This window comes from Stegostoma tigrinum, chromosome 43 (assembly GCF_030684315.1).
Source record: "Stegostoma tigrinum isolate sSteTig4 chromosome 43, sSteTig4.hap1, whole genome shotgun sequence".
In the NCBI taxonomy this organism is placed as follows: Eukaryota; Metazoa; Chordata; class Chondrichthyes; order Orectolobiformes; family Stegostomatidae; genus Stegostoma; species Stegostoma tigrinum.
The window spans coordinates 5,723,505-5,740,662 of NC_081396.1; the positions used below are offsets into that span (position 1 = coordinate 5,723,505).

At 41.3% G+C, this 17,158-nt stretch overlaps 1 protein-coding gene across 1 annotated transcript; it reads left to right on the plus strand.

Moving 5' to 3' along the window:
• Nucleotides 1–11,602: 11,602 nt before the first annotated feature.
• Nucleotides 11,603–17,158, plus strand: LOC132206771 (Ig heavy chain Mem5-like). Its single transcript, XM_059641730.1, has 4 exons — nucleotides 11,603–11,645; nucleotides 11,796–12,083; nucleotides 12,874–12,918; nucleotides 16,800–17,158. The coding sequence occupies exons 1-4, from the start codon at nucleotides 11,603–11,605 to the stop codon at nucleotides 17,156–17,158; spliced, it is 735 nt and encodes a 244-aa protein (XP_059497713.1).

Here is a 17,158-nt window from a genome sequence, read left to right on the forward strand (position 1 = left end):
TCGATGTCATGCCGCAAAGCATGCTCTTACACCTCCATTAAGTGGAACCATGGATGGTAGAAAGTAAGCCGAGGTCATCTCAATGGCCTAAAAACATATTTTCTCATTTCAATCAGATTCCCAATTGTGTTGAGCAATTAGGAATTTTATTCGCCTTGTATTTCATTAATTGGTGAACCTGACAGCACAGTGGTAGTGCCCCTTCCCCCGGCCAAGAGCCTGGGTTCAAAACTTAGCTGCTGTCGAAGTGCGTAACTACATCTCTAAATGGTGTGATTAAAAAAAGTTAACTTCTTTTAAATGGAATTATTGCATCAACTGCACGAGCAAAGGAAGCAATGTAAGCGCAATGGAAACAGCTATAGTTTCTCGTGCAGTAATAACTGAAACAGCGCTGACTGTGAGAACGAAGCCAGGCATCATTAAATTAGAAATAGAGTCACGTTCTCCTGCTGGAATAGATAAGAGCCATTCAGTTGAATAAACCCAGACATGGTTAAGAATAGAATCATTATATACATTTCAACAAGAGGGAGATGAAATCACTCAGTTGTATAGATGACTTGAATATGAGGCAGAATGATGCCAAATGTGCATGTTCAAACGTCGTACCAGTTTAGGTTGTCCTGTCTCTTTATATTGACAGACGATTGTGAAGTGATTGCAATGGGTCTAAAGTACATTGTATCTCTATAATCGCAGATAACTATATTTCTAAGTGGATGAAGACTCCTTACATTCAAAAGGAATGGTCCAAATAACATGGAGTCGCTCATTGAGAATAGATGCTTGTGTTTGTTCACTTCTTTACTCCTTTATCATATTCTTTCTACATTTTCCCATCCATTCAAACTTATCTCACTTCCTTCCTTTGTCACTCTCTCCCTTCTTACCTTTCTTTTCCTTCTCGTACCTTCCGTTGCTATCAAACCCAGTCTCCATTTCACAACACCCTGCAACGTAACATGCTCCTTAAGAAGACCTACCACCCAGTCGAAGGGTTTGAACTGCTTCTTCTGAAAGGAGGTGTGTTGTTGGTTGTAGATTTTGTGTTTTCCCTCCACTCTCCTGTTGATAAACCTCAGATTATTTAATTTTGTGACAACATCAACTCCAGTTTCTGTATCAGAATTCTATTTTTATGATTATCTTTATTTTAATTTAAAAATAATTAATTTTTAAAAGAAATAAAATGCTAGTGAAACTCAGCAGCTGTGGCCACGTCTGTGGAGACAAAGTCGAGTGCAGTGACCCTACGCCAAGATTCTTCAATAAATTCTTAGTTTCTTTACGCTGCTGACTCATTTAGTATGTTTATTTTAACTTATTTTTCAGGAAGGCAGAATCTGCATTTTTGGTCACAGATTCGGTTTTTAATTCATTTGTATGTCTGATGATCTCTGGTCGTCAGATCTGCTTTTACACAAGTGAGCATGACTAATGCTGCACCTCATGGTACATTCCAGTATATTTATTTTGTCGACATTGACAAACATGCTTTTCAGCCCCTGTTAAGTTGTATTTGTTCAATTTATTTCACCTAGGTGAGGAAATAAATCGAGGAAAGAATTCACCCTAGTTCAAAATACAATTTGTAAAGAAATGTGAACAGTATTTCCTCCTTAGGTACCACTTAGAAGTCCTCCCCAGTCAAACCAGATGCTGAGCAGCTGCACTGCATTGTCCACTATTCAAAAAGAGACTCAGATATTTGAAGATACCCATTATAAAACACAGACATCAATAAACTACTGTCCTCTGCCTGATGTTTCCATCACATGTCAGTCGGAATTTTGTTCGGTAGTGAGGCGGAGAGTTGACTCTCGCTGAATTGACCCAAGCTGACCTGGTCACAATCATTAAGCCGGCTCACTGTGCATTTTGACACACTGAACGAAAGAACAAAACAGAACAGAAGCGAAGTACAGCATAGGAACAGGCCCTTCAAGCCTCCAAGCCCGTGCTGATCATTATGCCCTGAATAAACTGAAAAAAATATCCTTCTAGCCTTATTCAGTCCACATCTCTCTATCCCTCCCTATCCAACTAATTATCCAGGAGCCTCTTAAATGTCACCAAAGTGCCTGCTTCCACCACCTCCTCCGGCAGTTCAATCCAAGTTCCTGCCACTTCCTGCATGAAAACCTTTCCTCCCACATCTCCCTTAAACTTTTGCCCTCTCACCTTGCACCTGTTCCCCCTTATAATTGAAGCCTCAACCCTGAGAAAAAGCCTCTGACTATCCACTCTTTCTGATCCTCTGACAATTTTGCAGTCGTCTACATTTTTACAAAAGTTTTCATTTTTAACCAAGGCTGCATGATCCTGGAATACTAAATCTATCACTCACCATTCTGGGGCAACAATAATGAAGGGGCAGGGACTGTACTCAATAGCTCGCAATGTGTTTGTCAATGTTCGAGTTGCACGAGGGTTTTATTGTTAGAATCACATCTCAGGTTATTGTCTCACAGACTGAGCGCTGCAATTCTCTGCGTCACTGGAGGATTCTATTTAAGCTGAACTGGTTGTTGCATTTTCGACATCATATCGTCTGTGAAACATTGAAACACTTTGGGTCATGTCAAAAAAACACGCAATAATTTATTTGTTTTTCATTCAATGAACTGACTACATTTGTTTATTTTAATAGCAGATTATAAATGATTAAAGTTTTGTGTTCGAACAAGAGGCATGAGATATCACCGTGAATTCGGCAACCACTTCATATCTGGCCCTGGTCTCACTGTTTCATAATTGTACGGTCATGTTCAGTGGCTCTCTGTCAGTTTTTCTGCGGAGTCAATCCAGTTTAGAGTCTCTGTGGGGCTCACGACAGTGTCTGTCAGCTCTGTTTTCGATACTTTCAAGTGAATAGTGCGGTTCACATGATCAAACTTGGAGGAAAACAGGTGTCCTGGAATTCCCTCTGAGTCCCTGATATATTGGTTTCTCTTCAGCAGATACTCTATGCATCCGCGGGAATGCTGACGGTACCAGAACAGATAATCATCACTGCTTAATGCAGCTGCATGATTACAGAATGACAGGCCATCTTCCCCTTCATTCACTGCAGTTGTGGCCGGTGTTTGTGAGACAGAATCTGCACGACAAAGTCCTGTGAGAACCAGGAGTGACACTAAAGTTAAAAAGAAATTTCATTCATTCTTACCGCCTAGAATCAGCCCATTCACCTTGAACAATAACCAAACAAATAACGCAGGGAAGCTAAACAGGAATCCATTTCATACAACTCAGAGACAGGGACCCGGAAGAGCTTAAACAGATGAAATGAAACGTCCTCTCATACAGAGGCTGCACCTTCGAACGAGGTGGTTTCCCATTTCATCTCCCGACTTTAAAGGAAAACTGGAAACAGTCGATGATTTTAAAAGCCTGGCCCTTGTCATATCATCTCAATGGCTTCACTCCTGTCTCGATATCCAGCCGAACTCTTACATTTTCATTCACTCAGGAACATTCGCTAATTTCTCCATGACAGTGCTTCGTGTTGGGACAAGGTTAGATCCAGATGGCTTTCTTCTGGGGACGGTGTGTTCCTGCTTCGGGGTCGCCAGTACTGTTCGAGTAAATATGATTCCAGGCAAAGAGCTGAAGCATAGAATGTTCTGAAGAAGGGCACGGACCCGAAACATCAGCTTCCCCGCTCCTCTGATGCTGCCTGGCCGGCTGTGTTCATCCAGCTCCACACCTTGTTATCTCAGACTCCAGAATCGGCAATTGTTACTATCTCTGCCTTTATTTTGGAACAACTCTAGTCTTACTCTATTGATACTAAAATACAGATACATTTCATTGACTCTAAGCAAGCAAACATTCACTGGTACAATCCATTTGGATCCAATCTTTTCTCCTGCCACTGAACGCCTCTGTCTTCCTTCGTCAAAGCTGCAACAATGAGACAACACAGTTTTCTCTTGCCCTGCCACATGTAGCTTTTTCAAATTGAATGACTGCAGAAATAAGCTCCAACTGAACAGTCTGGAAATTTTATCCCTCAATATCCCAGAAACACTAATGGGTTGTGACTAAGATATACAATTGTCTCAGACACATTTGAGTTGATATAAATGTTGGAATGTTGCAACGTCAACACCAAGCTTAAAGTCTCCTCATCAATCATGGTATATTTCTTTGATGATTAACCAATTTTCCAGAAAAGTCCGTCTTTCTAACTTCTCTTCATTGCAGGTGTACAGCACCAACACCCACATGACTGGCATCAATGGCCACATTGAATAGGCACACATAATTAGGAGTGGCTAACACTGGGGGAGTGGTTAACACTGCTTTTGCGCTAACAAATATCTTCTGACCTTCGTCCATCCACTGAAATTTCCTGCATTTCTTCAACTATTCAGTCATTCAAGCACAGACACTGTTAAAATTTGGTACAAACTTCCAATGACAACCACACAGTCCCAAGAATTGCTGTACTTCCTTCTTCGTCCATGGAAAGGGAAACTCCCCAATAACATTTGTTTTCATATCCCGTGGGGCCATTTGCCCATTTCCAATTAAATGTTCCAGGAACGTGACCTGGACCTTTGCAAACTAACTCTTTGCCGGAATTTTCACCAAGTCTACCTCCCGAATTCGATTGAATAAGTCTAATAGATGCTCCAAATGGTCCTTTCATGTGTGACTAAAAGCTACAAGATCGTTGATGTACACCACATATTTGGGAAATCCAGAAATGACTTTGTTAATTAGTGTTTGAAATGTGCTTGGCATATGTTAATACTAATTGGCATGTCTTTAAAATTGCACAGCCCATTTGGTGTCACGAAAGCAGAAATAGCTTTCACTCTTTCAGCTAAACGTCTATGCCAGTATCCTCTAAGTTCAACTTAGAAACAAAAGTTTTTTGTCCCACTTTCTCAATACAGGCTTTTAAAATTGGAATGGGATATGAATCAGATTTCAGAACTGCATTGATTTTGTGATAGTCCACAGACAATCGTTGTGTAGCATCCGGTTTTGGGACGGTTACTGTGGGTGAACATCATTAGATGCAATTCACTTTGATTAAGTTGTCTTCAAGAATGCGTCCAATCTCTTTTTCAGCCTATGCCAAGTTTAGCGTTCAATAGAAACAGTGTTTCTTCTATCTACATCATGCATAATTAGAGTCGTACTTCCCTGCTATACCCACATATCTGCCTATGTGTCAGCCTTTCAGGACATTTCGATTTTCGTCTGGAAGGTAACACAATTATTAATCCCAGTTTTTCAGAACTTTCTTGTTGTCAAATTTAATTTGAGGCATGTCCAATTCAGAATCATAGGATCCCAAAGAGTGGAAACAGGCCTTTCGGACCAACAATTCCACACCGACTCTCAGACATCCCACCTAGACCAATCCCTCATAACTCAACTAATCAGCACATCCCTGAACATGATGGGCAATTTACCATGACCAATCCACCTAGCCAGCACATCCTTGGATTGTGGGACGAAACTCGAGCACCCAGGACTTGGTTTTCTCTCTGTGTTGTGATCAGTAACATATTCTGCATTTGTTTACCTTCCCTATCAAAATACCTTTGAGCATATTCACATGACACGGTTTGTAAGATTTTTTCCAATGTGGCGTTCTCATTAAATAATTCGCCTCATTCAATCTCGTTTCAATTTGATAACGCTAACCAGACCTTACCTTCCAAAGTTCATCTGTGACTGGGATTAAGAGCAACCCCACGAGTAGAATTGCAAACTTGTGATTTCCTGCCAGCACGTGCTGTGATACTGTCAAATTCTCTCGAGCCACCTCATTTGTTTTCGGTAATAGCACTTCTAACATTTGACATATGGCTCCAATGTGTAGTCTTTGAAATCTGACTCATCAAATTCTCCATAATTAATTTCAGTGGTCCTTTCACCTCATGCCAAACAACTAATTGAAATGGGCTGAATTTGGTCGATTCATCTTCTGCATCCCAATCCTCTGAACAGTCTTGACTGTAAGCCCTCAACATTGTCTTTATATTTTGATGCCACTGTTCTAATTAGGACGGCATAGTGGCTCAGTGGTTAGCACTGCAGCCTCACAGCGCTGGGGACCCGCGTTCGACTCCAGCCTCTGCCAACTATCTGGGTGGAGTTTGCACATTCTCCCCGTGTCTGCGTGGGTGCCCTCCGGGTGCTCTCGTTTCTTCCCACCGTCCAAAGATGTGCAGGCTAGGTGGATTAGCAATGCTAAATTGCCCGTAGTTTTACAGGGTGTGTGGGTTATAGGGGTATGGGTCTGGGTGGGATGCTTCAAGGGGCAGTGTGGACTTGTTGGGCCAAAGGGCCTGTTTCCACACTGTAGGGAATCTAATCTAATGCTCCCTGCGATTCTAAATGGCACACAGTGGATTTAAATTATTTTAGTTCTCAGCTATCCATAATCTCCCTCAATAATTTTGATGTAAATTTTGACCCCTTGACCTGATTGTACCTCTGTGGGTAATCCGTTTCTGCTGAAGATTTTGAGTAACTCTGACACAATCCTTTTAGCTGTGATATTGTGCATCGGAATGGGCTCCAGAATTCCTGTAGATACTCCATTATTGTTAACAAATACTGATTGCCACTTCTCGTTTCTTGTCGAGGTCCTCTGCAATCCATTAAAACGCTTTAAAGAGGTTCCTCAAATGCTGGAAAGGTTACCAAAGGTGCTGATTTTATCACTGCCTAATGTTTTCAAATTACCTGACACGTATGACATGTCTGTCAAAATTCAATTGCGTCCAATTGCAGACCAGCCCAGTAAAAATGCTTTTGCATTTTGCTTTGAGTTTTTCTTACCTAAATGACCTCCTCGTGGTATTTCATGTGCTGCTGGCAATACCTCCTTTCTGTAACTCATTGGTAAAACAACATGACGGACGCCTGTCCATGTCACACCTGCCTAGATATGCGATGGCCTCCATTACCTCATCAAGTTGCCAATTTTAAGATAGCAACATTCTGGAATATACTCAGATTCTTCTTATGCGCACTTTTTTGATGCATTTACTTCGGCTTTTCATCTTTCTGTTTTAACTCAGCTAATTTCTCTGAATAAAAAGAATCCCAAATTAGCCTCTACTTGCAACAGAAACAGAAGTTGCTGGAAAAACTCAGCAGGTCTGGCAGCATCTGTGAAGAGAAATCAGTGGGAACGTTTCTAGTCCAGTGAACCTTCCTCAGAACAACTGCTTTTTTCTCTTCCTCAAACATTCGAGCAAACATGGTCTCTGATCATTTTACTTCTTATATTTATTATTTGATTTCTCCTCCTACTTTAACCTGTAACTCTATGACATTGTAATCATGCAGTCAGGAATAATCCCAGCATATACCTTCTGTAATACCTCATTAGCCCGATTTTCCAATGGCTTTTCAATCACGTAGGTAGCGTTCCTAACTGTTGCACAGCAGTATCAATACCAACTATCAACTGAATTCCTGGAGCTCAGAGTTTCTCCAACACTCCGACAAACACTGCTCTGCTTTTCAAAGAACATTCCAGCCTCACTTTACATAAAGGAGCACTTCTTGTCTCACCGTGAGTTCAAGTATGAGCAACTTTTCCGGAAATAGACCGTCTGAATTCCATATCTCCTCATCTCTCAACACCAAAGATTGACATTATCCTGTATCTCTTAAAACTCTAATTTCATTACCCACTTCTCCTGGCATATGTGAGCCAACCTTACCCTCGCAAGTAAATTGTTTAAGACAATCTGGAACTTTCTTCTCAATAAACCACCGATCACGTTGTACACTCCAATGCAAATTTTTAGCCTCCACTGTGCTTTCCTTTACCACTCCAACAAAATTGACTGGTTTATCCTGTTTTCCGACATCCATCCTTTTCTAAAAACGCCAACATTGCGACTTCATGTGGCCTACTTCATTGCATGGAAAACACCTGAGTTTTTTTTAACTTCTTTTTCGCCTTCATGGCTTTCCTTTTGATCCAATGGGTAACTATCATTATTATCTTGAATGAGATCCACATTTCCCTTACCATGTGAGGATTTCTCTTTTCCCCAATTTCTATGCCTCACAGATTGATATTTATGTCGGAAACCAAACTTTGAATGAGGAAACAATTTATAATCGTCAGCCATTTCAGTTGCTAATCTTGCGGTTTTGACTCTCTGCTCGTTCACTTTAGTTCTCACTCTTTCAGGAAGTGAATTTTTGAGTTATCGTTTACTCCAATTTTAATCACCTTATCAACGAATCAAAATTACTTTGTTTGATCCTTTCAAACTCAATCTATGTTTGACCAGGGTTCCTCCTTAGATACCTGAAACATTTTCTGTCGGCCTCTAACACGAGATCGTTTGTAATTAAAATGGCTTTCTTCATAGCCCCCAGATACCTCCTCTGGTAGCAATGCAAATCATTATCTCTACTTCTCAAGTTTGTTTGGATCAACAAAATCCACGTGATCACCTGCCAACCCATTTGTTTAACCATCTTCACAAATGAAATTACAAAGTCTTGTACACTCTTATCGTCAAATTTATACAATGATTGAACATATTTAAACAGATCCCCACCAGGTAGCTGGCGACGATAGGTTTGGTAACAGTCAGCCTAATTTTTAAATTCATACTTTCAAGTCGTCATTCCCGGCTGATTGCAAACTTTTGAAGTTCAAACCCTTTCTCTTTCTGCTATTCTTCTGTCAATTTCTCCTCTTCGTCGCTGAGGGCCTTCCTCTCCTTTCCTGTTTGTTCTGCCAGGGATATTTACTTTCCCATTTACTCTGCCAGGGTTAATCTTTAATTTTCTTTTTTATTCTGTCAGGGCTATTCATTCCATCTCTCTTTCTTCTGCATTTAATCGTCATTCAAAGTGTTTCGTTTCCTTTTCAGGTCCAAGCTACTTCATCTGCGATTGAATTCTAGACATTTCCAAGGATTCTGAAGATATTTCCAGCTATTTTACATGCTGACCTGTTGTTGTAATTATCTCCCATTTTCTCACAAAGACAAAACCTTTTCTAGCTTGCCATCCAATTCTAACAATTTTCCCTTTCCCACTTTTCCATAGAAATCCAGAAGTCACTTCTTCCATCCCAAGAAAACTCTTGGTCACTCACAGAGCCATATTTGAAACTCCCGAATTCAACACCTGAAACAAAAGACACTAACATGGACGATTCCCCGCCATTGAGTCCAACAAACCTGAAACAAAACTTGAAATATAGGACGAGATAGAGGACTAGTCTCCCGTTCACTATGCAGCAGTCCAGACCCCCTCAAAATATTTTAAGAAGGTTACCTGCATACTAACTTTTCCTTATTTTGAAGGTAGAGTGAAGTGTGAGTTCCAGATGTGAGGCAACAGGTCAAGTCACTCGACGTTCACAAAAACACAATTTATTTAAACACTATATTTAATATACAAACAAAATAAATAGGGATTTAGAATAACTTAAGTATTGGAAAATTACATACCGTACCTATTAGCAATTAACGGCTCCAATATAATAATAGCAACATTAACACAACACTTGGCAAAAAGGTAAATTCAGACCCAAATACTTACGTGCAGTTTCCCACTCCACGAGGGAACAACATGAAGAGAGATTTCAGAGAAAGCTACGGTTAGTAAATATTTATTGAAGCTTGCAGGCCTTCTGGGACCCCAAAAGCCTCTACATGTCAAGGTAAAATAAACTAAAGAAAAAGATCCTGATCTGGGCAAACTTTGTTTGCCACTTCCATTGTTCCGTCTTTTTAAAAAAAAAACTCAAACGCCTCTTAAATTAGTGAATTAGGTGGCATCCAGCAGACGGATGAATATTTCGGTCTTTACAACCTGTCTTCAAAAAAAAACAAGTGTAAAATAACCTTTTAAAAGTGATAGCATTATGCGTGATCCAGAGAATAGGTATGAGGCAGTGGATTCAGAGGTCAATCTTTCACAGCTCTGTTATAACAATCTACATCTTCTGATTTACGTTGGTAAAGACTCTTCCACACGGTCAGTAGTCACGTCTCACTGAACAACAACACCTTAAAGACTATAGTTTGAAAGTAAGAAAATGCCTCGGAGTTTCACAGGAAATAAGATCAAATTAAATCATATGACCAAAAGCTTGGTCAAAGTGGTCGGTTACAAGGATATTTCCGGAGGAAATTCCAGGTTTTAGTTTCCATGCACTGGAGGCACTGTCACCAATATTACAATATTTAAAACAGGATTTAAAGTGCGTCTGGAATTGGCGTTTCATGTTTGTGCGTCCATAGCGCAAATTGCTGTGGATATTGGAGATCTGAGACGCTGACACCGAAGTGTTGTCGAAATTTAGCAGCTCTGGCAACATCTGTCGAACAGGTCCCAAAGGAGAGTCGTTGAAATCGGAGCTGTAACTGTTTCTGTCACTGTGAATGCTGGCAGTGCTCCAAAACTTAATCATTCAATTAACATCTTGAAAGCTTATTCTTTATCGATAGGATACTAACTGAGCGCCACTCCAATCCTCCTGCTATGGACAGGGATTGACTTTAACAGACGTAAACTCCTCTGGGTATCGGTGTTCCACCCAGACCAAGTTATAACAGAGGTTTATGGAAAAGAACAAAACTCAGCGACATTAAAATCTGATAAGAACAGACATCGGGATATTCACAGCAGGTCTCACACCATTGATAATGATAAAGTCTTAGAGATACTCCTTCACTCAGAACCAGCACTAACTGCTATTGCAGAGATGGAGATCAAAGGTGCTTCACAAACTGATTAGTGGAATGTTCGGATCGCCCGCAGAAGAGTCTCAGACTGTTTTCTTTACAGGTTAGACGAACAGGCAATAATCTCATTCAAACGTATAAAATCTTTCTAGCATTAAATTATGACAACAGTCAGAAAGAGCTGCTTTGTCTAAAAGTCTGTGAAAGTCTGTTGATTTGTAAACTATATAAGTTCACCGCAACATTCTCACTGGACTACATCATCTTGCGATCCGGTCCTCTGTTGCAATACAGAATGAAGCCATTGGATTTGAGTTTCAGTTTTCCTGATCAGATGTTTGACCGAGGTCCCGCTGATCTGCTCAGCGTTAAATAATCACTAGAACTGTTGAATTAAAATGAGGACGTGGTGGAGCAAGGAGTAAAAGAATGTACTGTTGGGGATGGTGGAGTGGGGTTTGATTTTGGGTTCTCGAGCATCACACCTCCACGTTCTTTGCTCAACGCATCTCACCCAATGGAAACACGGAACGTGCGCCCACCTCATTTGTGCGTGGCCAAGGAGGGCTGCAGCGACTACTGAAAAAACATGTCCCTACATTCATCCCCACTCCCACTCCTGTGAATTGGGCCAATAAGGGAGGGGGTTGCATATCCAGATCATAGAGCTGATGAAGTGACATAAAACAACAGGTTTTAAACTCTTTAAACCTCTCGCTTATTCAGACAAGGCACGTCCAGAGACCCTGAATCCATTAGCCTATTAATCACCTCAAGGGTACTGCCACCTGCAAATCAATTCCATCCTTCTGCACCAGGTCAAGGCAGCTCACGACTCAGTCTCCCGGAGTATTTTGCCATTCCCATCACTAAAACCGACAACTCTCAGCACGGGAACAATGGATGCACTCCTTTTTTTGATCCTATGTCTATGTTTTCCGAGTAAGTACTGATCACAGAAAACAACATTGTACAGAAGTAAAATGACATTGCTGGCTGCGCTCGTCCGAATCACAGACATGGCAGGGGGTTTTAACATCGTTGTGAGGGTCTCTTCTAATTCCCAATAAACTCTCTCTGTTTCATTTCCAGGTTATTTCGGTCAGTCAGTGACACAGAACCCGGCAGCGGTGACCAAGAAGGAGTGTCAGTCTGTCAGCATCAACTGTGTTTTCAATAGCCGTAATTCTTACCATTATTTTAAGAGTGGAAGTTTCTTCAGAAAAACACGGGAAGCGACGGAATGGGAGCGGATCTCGGGCGATGGAAGATTTGTTGTGTCCGTGAATAAAGCACAAAAGGCATTTTCGTTGGAAATTCGGGATCTCAGAATTGAAGACACTGCCACATATTACTGCAAGGCTCAGTATTACAGACACAGTGATACGCCTTGACTATTCATCGCTCAAAATCTCTCACTGGAGATCATCACAAAAACAAACTGAAAACCGAATTAATTTGCCTGGAGATTCCCGGAGTTGTGCCTCGCAGTTCTGCTCTACAGTCCAATTTACAATGAGATTCGATAATTGTCAACAGCATCTTGAGTTTCACACGTCCCAAGTGTGTTCCTCTGGCGATGTCTTTCCCGGGATTAATGCCGATCAATGCAAATTAAGAAAGACTGATCACAATTATAAGGATGCACACATGAACTGGGATCTTTTTTGAACAACTGGAATCCAGAACTACAGTCCAGCTGTTTCGGGAACGTCCACACATGTGACTCAGTCCTCGCAAGATTTACACGGGTTTGTCACATCGTGTAATATTGGGGAGATACACAGTGAAAGTGGCCGACGAAATTACTCTATATAAATAAAACACAAATTCTCCAACCCCTGTAGTCAATTGCAGGTGCGAAGTACCCTTTGTTGCATTGTGGGTTAATTTATTTTTTACTGTCCAGCAATAAATATTGTTTCCTTTTTTCAGATTCTCCTCCATTTGTGTGAAATGGACATCTGCCTCCTGTACTGGTGCACGATTTGCCATAAGTTTAGGAGAGGAGATTGAATCACGGGAAACTTGGAAAAGTAGGATATTGGTGATTTATCTCAATCTCCGGAATAAATTAACTAATCAGCCCGCGTAAAGATGATTTCTCATCTCTTTAAGGTAGCACTGGTTTTTGTCCAGGGGATAGCGAGAGGAGCATGACTGTGATAAGATTACTATGTAGATGGATCCGGGTCGGTGCTGAATGTCATAGCTGGTAAGTGACAATGCACTCCGCCTTTCTATATACTGGGCAGGTGAATGGTCAGTTTAGTATTGTACCCTTTATTTGCAACAAAATTCAAACAAGCAATTTCGGAGAAATCATTCACATTGTAGTGCTCATATTGGCAGCGGAATACGGGAGTCTGGTCAAAGCTTGCAGGCATAAGTCTATGAAACGGAGTCACGAGTCGACTGTTTCACTGCACATGTAGCATTATAAGTCTAATAGGTCAACAGCGTGGTACCATCACCATTGGTGAATTCTGGTTTCAATGTGTGGACAGTGACAACAACCCGGACTCCACTCTAGGAGTTAACTGTGAACAAAGTAGCTCAGTCTATCACTTAGGTCAGAGCAGTGGCATCGTGGAGCTCTGTACCGGGCAGACATTGAACTCCAAGTCAGGATGCCGGACGAGAAAAGCATTTGCCTCACAAAAAACTTGGACGCATCACTAAGCGAACATAAGTATATGAGATCCGGCTGTGTCTCAAGATGAATTTTACTCATTGGCGAATCAATGAGACAAATGATCGAATTGCCATTTTTTCAACTGTTTTCACATGTATGCCTTCATAAAACTAATGACATTTCTAACTTTCCGGCTTCAGGCTTGGATGTGAAACTGTAGGTATGTTGATTTTTAAACGTAGACGTTTCGAGACATCGGCTTACTGCAATTTAGCTGTTAAAGGGATCCAATGCAAATTGAAAGAATGCTCATTTAAAACAAGCAAGTTAAAAAACATCAAAAGGAATATATGACAATTTCTGGGCCATCGATGAAAGTACAAGTTCTCACCAGGCTGTTTCGTGAGCTCTGAGGAGGGAAGGACTGGACTGGTGGGTAAAAGTTTGATCTCCTTCGTTGAGGACAAATCCGTTTGTTTTGCAGCAAGTGCAGGTCGGATTCATCATGCAATCTCTTGAGATAACGTCATTCTCCTTTGTTCAGCGATTGTGACGCCTGAGCTGATTTTCCTACTGTTTAGAAGAAGGATAAGTGATCTAATTTGAATACAATTGTTAAGGAATAGCTAATAGCTAAGGGGAACTTAGCTGCTTGGATACAGAATTGGCTGGCCAACAGAAGACAGCGAGTGGTAGTAGAAGGAAAATATTCTGCCTGGAAGTCAGTGGTGAGTGGGGTTCCACAGGGCTCTGTCCTTGGGCCTCTACTGTTTGTAATTTTTATTAATGACTTGGACGAGGGAATTGAAGGATGGGTCAGCAAGTTTGCAGACGACACAAAGGTCGGAGGTGTCGTTGACAGTGTAGAGGGCTGTTGTAGGCTGCAGCGGGACATTGACAGGATGCAGAGATGGGCTGAGAGGTGGCAGATGGAGTTCAACCTGGATAAATGCGAGGTGATGCATTTTGGAAGGTCGAATTTGAAAGCTGAGTACAGGATTAAGGATAGGATTCTTGGCAGCGTGGAGGAACAGAGGGATCTTGGTGTGCAGATACATAGATCCCTTAAAATGGCCACCCAAGTGGACAGGGTTGTTAAGAAAGCATATGGTGTTTTGGCTTTCATTAACAGGGGGATTGAGTTTAAGAGTCGTGAGATCTTGTTGCAGCTCTATAAAACTTTGGTTAGACCGCACTTGGAATACTGCGTCCAGTTCTGGGCGCCCTATTATAGGAAAGATGTGGATGCTTTGGAGAGGGTTCAGAGGAGGTTTACCAGGATGCTGCCTGGACTGGAGGGCTTATCTTATGAAGAGAGGTTGACTGAGCTCGGTCTCTTTTCATTGGAGAAAAGGAGGAGGAGAGGGGACCTAATTGAGGTATACAAGATAATGAGAGGCATAGATAGAGTCGATAGCCAGAGACTATTTCCCAGGGCAGAAATGGCTAGCACGAGGGGTCATAGTTTTAAGCTGGTTGGTGGAAAGTATAGAGGGGATGTCAGAGGCAGGTTCTTTACGCAGAGAGTTGTGAGAGCATGGAATGCGTTGCCAGCAGCAGTTGTGGAAGCAAGGTCATTGGGGTCATTTAAGAGACTGCTGGACATGCATATGGTCACAGAAATTTGAGGGTGCATCCATGAGGATCAATGGTCGGCACAACATTGTGGGCTGAAGGGCCTGTTCTGTGCTGTACTGTTCTATGTTCTATGTTCTATGTTCTATTAAATGGAATTTAAGCCATCCTAAAAAGTCCACACAGTGGTCATCGTTTGAAATAAAGACATCAGTAATTAGAACTGTGAAGACATGAATAACTTAGCCAAGCCATTGACTTCAGCCTGTGGCATTCTGTATGTCAGAAAACAGTGGAGGGTCAAAGCTTAACTGTTTTCGCCTGCTCTCTTTCTCTGTTGATGAAAGAAGTACAGGACTTCATGGAAATCTTATGTATCATGATGTAGCAAATAGAATGAGTGAGACAGAGCCAAGAGCAATGAACCATTAATGCCGTTTTCTCCATACCAGAACAAATCAAGGCATGTAGGCGGAGGAGAACACAAAATGAGTAATGGAATGTGAAACTTGCAACAAAAGTGATTTGAGCACTTTGTACTGAGTCTTGAAGGTTTTGAAAATATACCGACATAGTGTACTGGATGGACAATATAAATTAAACTTCAGATTGGGGTGGGCATACCACTGGAGCTGAATGACCTGATACTTATCTAAATATCCAATGCAAAACTTTAAAAAAAACACACTCCACCCAGAGGACCCAGAAGAAAGTAAATCGATTCAATGGTTTGAAACTGAGGGAGAGCTAGAGGGGAGATCCCACCAGTAACAGCAAACCCACCGCCTCCCCCGTCCCGAAGAAACAGTACAGACTGAAAGCAAGCGATGTCTAAGTGATGCTGACGCAAATTACCACGATTGCAAGAAAAGAAAAAAAGCACAAAGAAAAAGCAGAAATGAAATGATACTAATTCAAAATATTTCACATTGTGGGTAAACGGAGAAGATAGTGATCCTACTTGGAAGTCAGATATAGGCAGATCAAAAGTCAGGTAGAATCTCCTGTACAGAAGTAAACTGCTTTAAAAAATCTTGAGCTAATCGGTGCTGGTCAAAAGCACCGTTTAAATTGGATCTTGCAGTGCATATTGGCACAACACAGTTGGGTAACTTTTGCACGGTTACTTATGGAAATTGATCACAAAGTGATCGTGTCACACAGCACGGAAACACACCCTTTCATCCAAATGGTCCAGGCAGGCCAGGTTTACCAAACTGAAGTAATCCCATTTCCCTGTGTTTGGCCCATGTCCATCCAAACATTTCCTCTTCATGTACTTGTCTACTTGCCTTATTTTTAACCGCACCCAACTGTAACACTTCCGCTGGCAGTTCATTCCATATATGCAACCTGTGTGAAAGCAATGCTACGCGGGAACATTTTAAATCTCACTACTTTCAATTTAAAAATATGCCCTCCTTGTTTGAAGGTTAGTATAAGATATTGCCTCGGGCTTGCCTATCAACAAAATAAATAGTTGCCGAAATATAACATACATCACAGAACTTACACGATAGCATTGAGCCCCACGTGTGGTTATTGTTTTCCCCAGAGTTCTTTGCAATTGTTCCCCGGTCCTTCTGCTCTCCCCATAGCCCTGTACTTTCTCCCCGAATCTACTACTGTCGATCAACCATTTAAAAGTCGCTGTCAAATCAATATTGTCCACGAGTTTTGGCAATGTTTTGTACATTATAAGAAGAAAATATATGAAAGAAACTATCACCTCATTCGTTCATATTTCTATAAAAGAAAATAGATTCAAATGGATGATTCAAATTCAATAAAATGATTTGCCACAAAAGCAGAATAATTTCGGAGGTTTACAATTTCTCCCTGTAAGAGACGTTGGATAAGTAATGATGTCGAATATTATCCTACAGATTCTAATTCCCTGGTGTCCCAGAGTCCGCCTCTGCAAACTTCTGCTGCAGGTGACACAGTTACTTTAAGCTGTGACTATTCAGGATTCGATCAGTACACAGTTTACTGGTACAGTCAGTCCCCAGGACACGCTTTGAAATACCTCCTTCAAGGAGACACTTCAGGAAAGCAGAGAAAAGAAAATGCTGCCGGAGGACGAATTTCTGCTTCTATTGATCCTAAGACGACAACCAGTCGGTTAATGATCTCTCAAATACAACTGAATGATTCTGCTGTTTATTACTGCGCAAGGAGTCGGTGCTCAGCACACAGAGATACAGAGCACGGAGAAAGCTCAACAAAAACTTTAACATCGTAG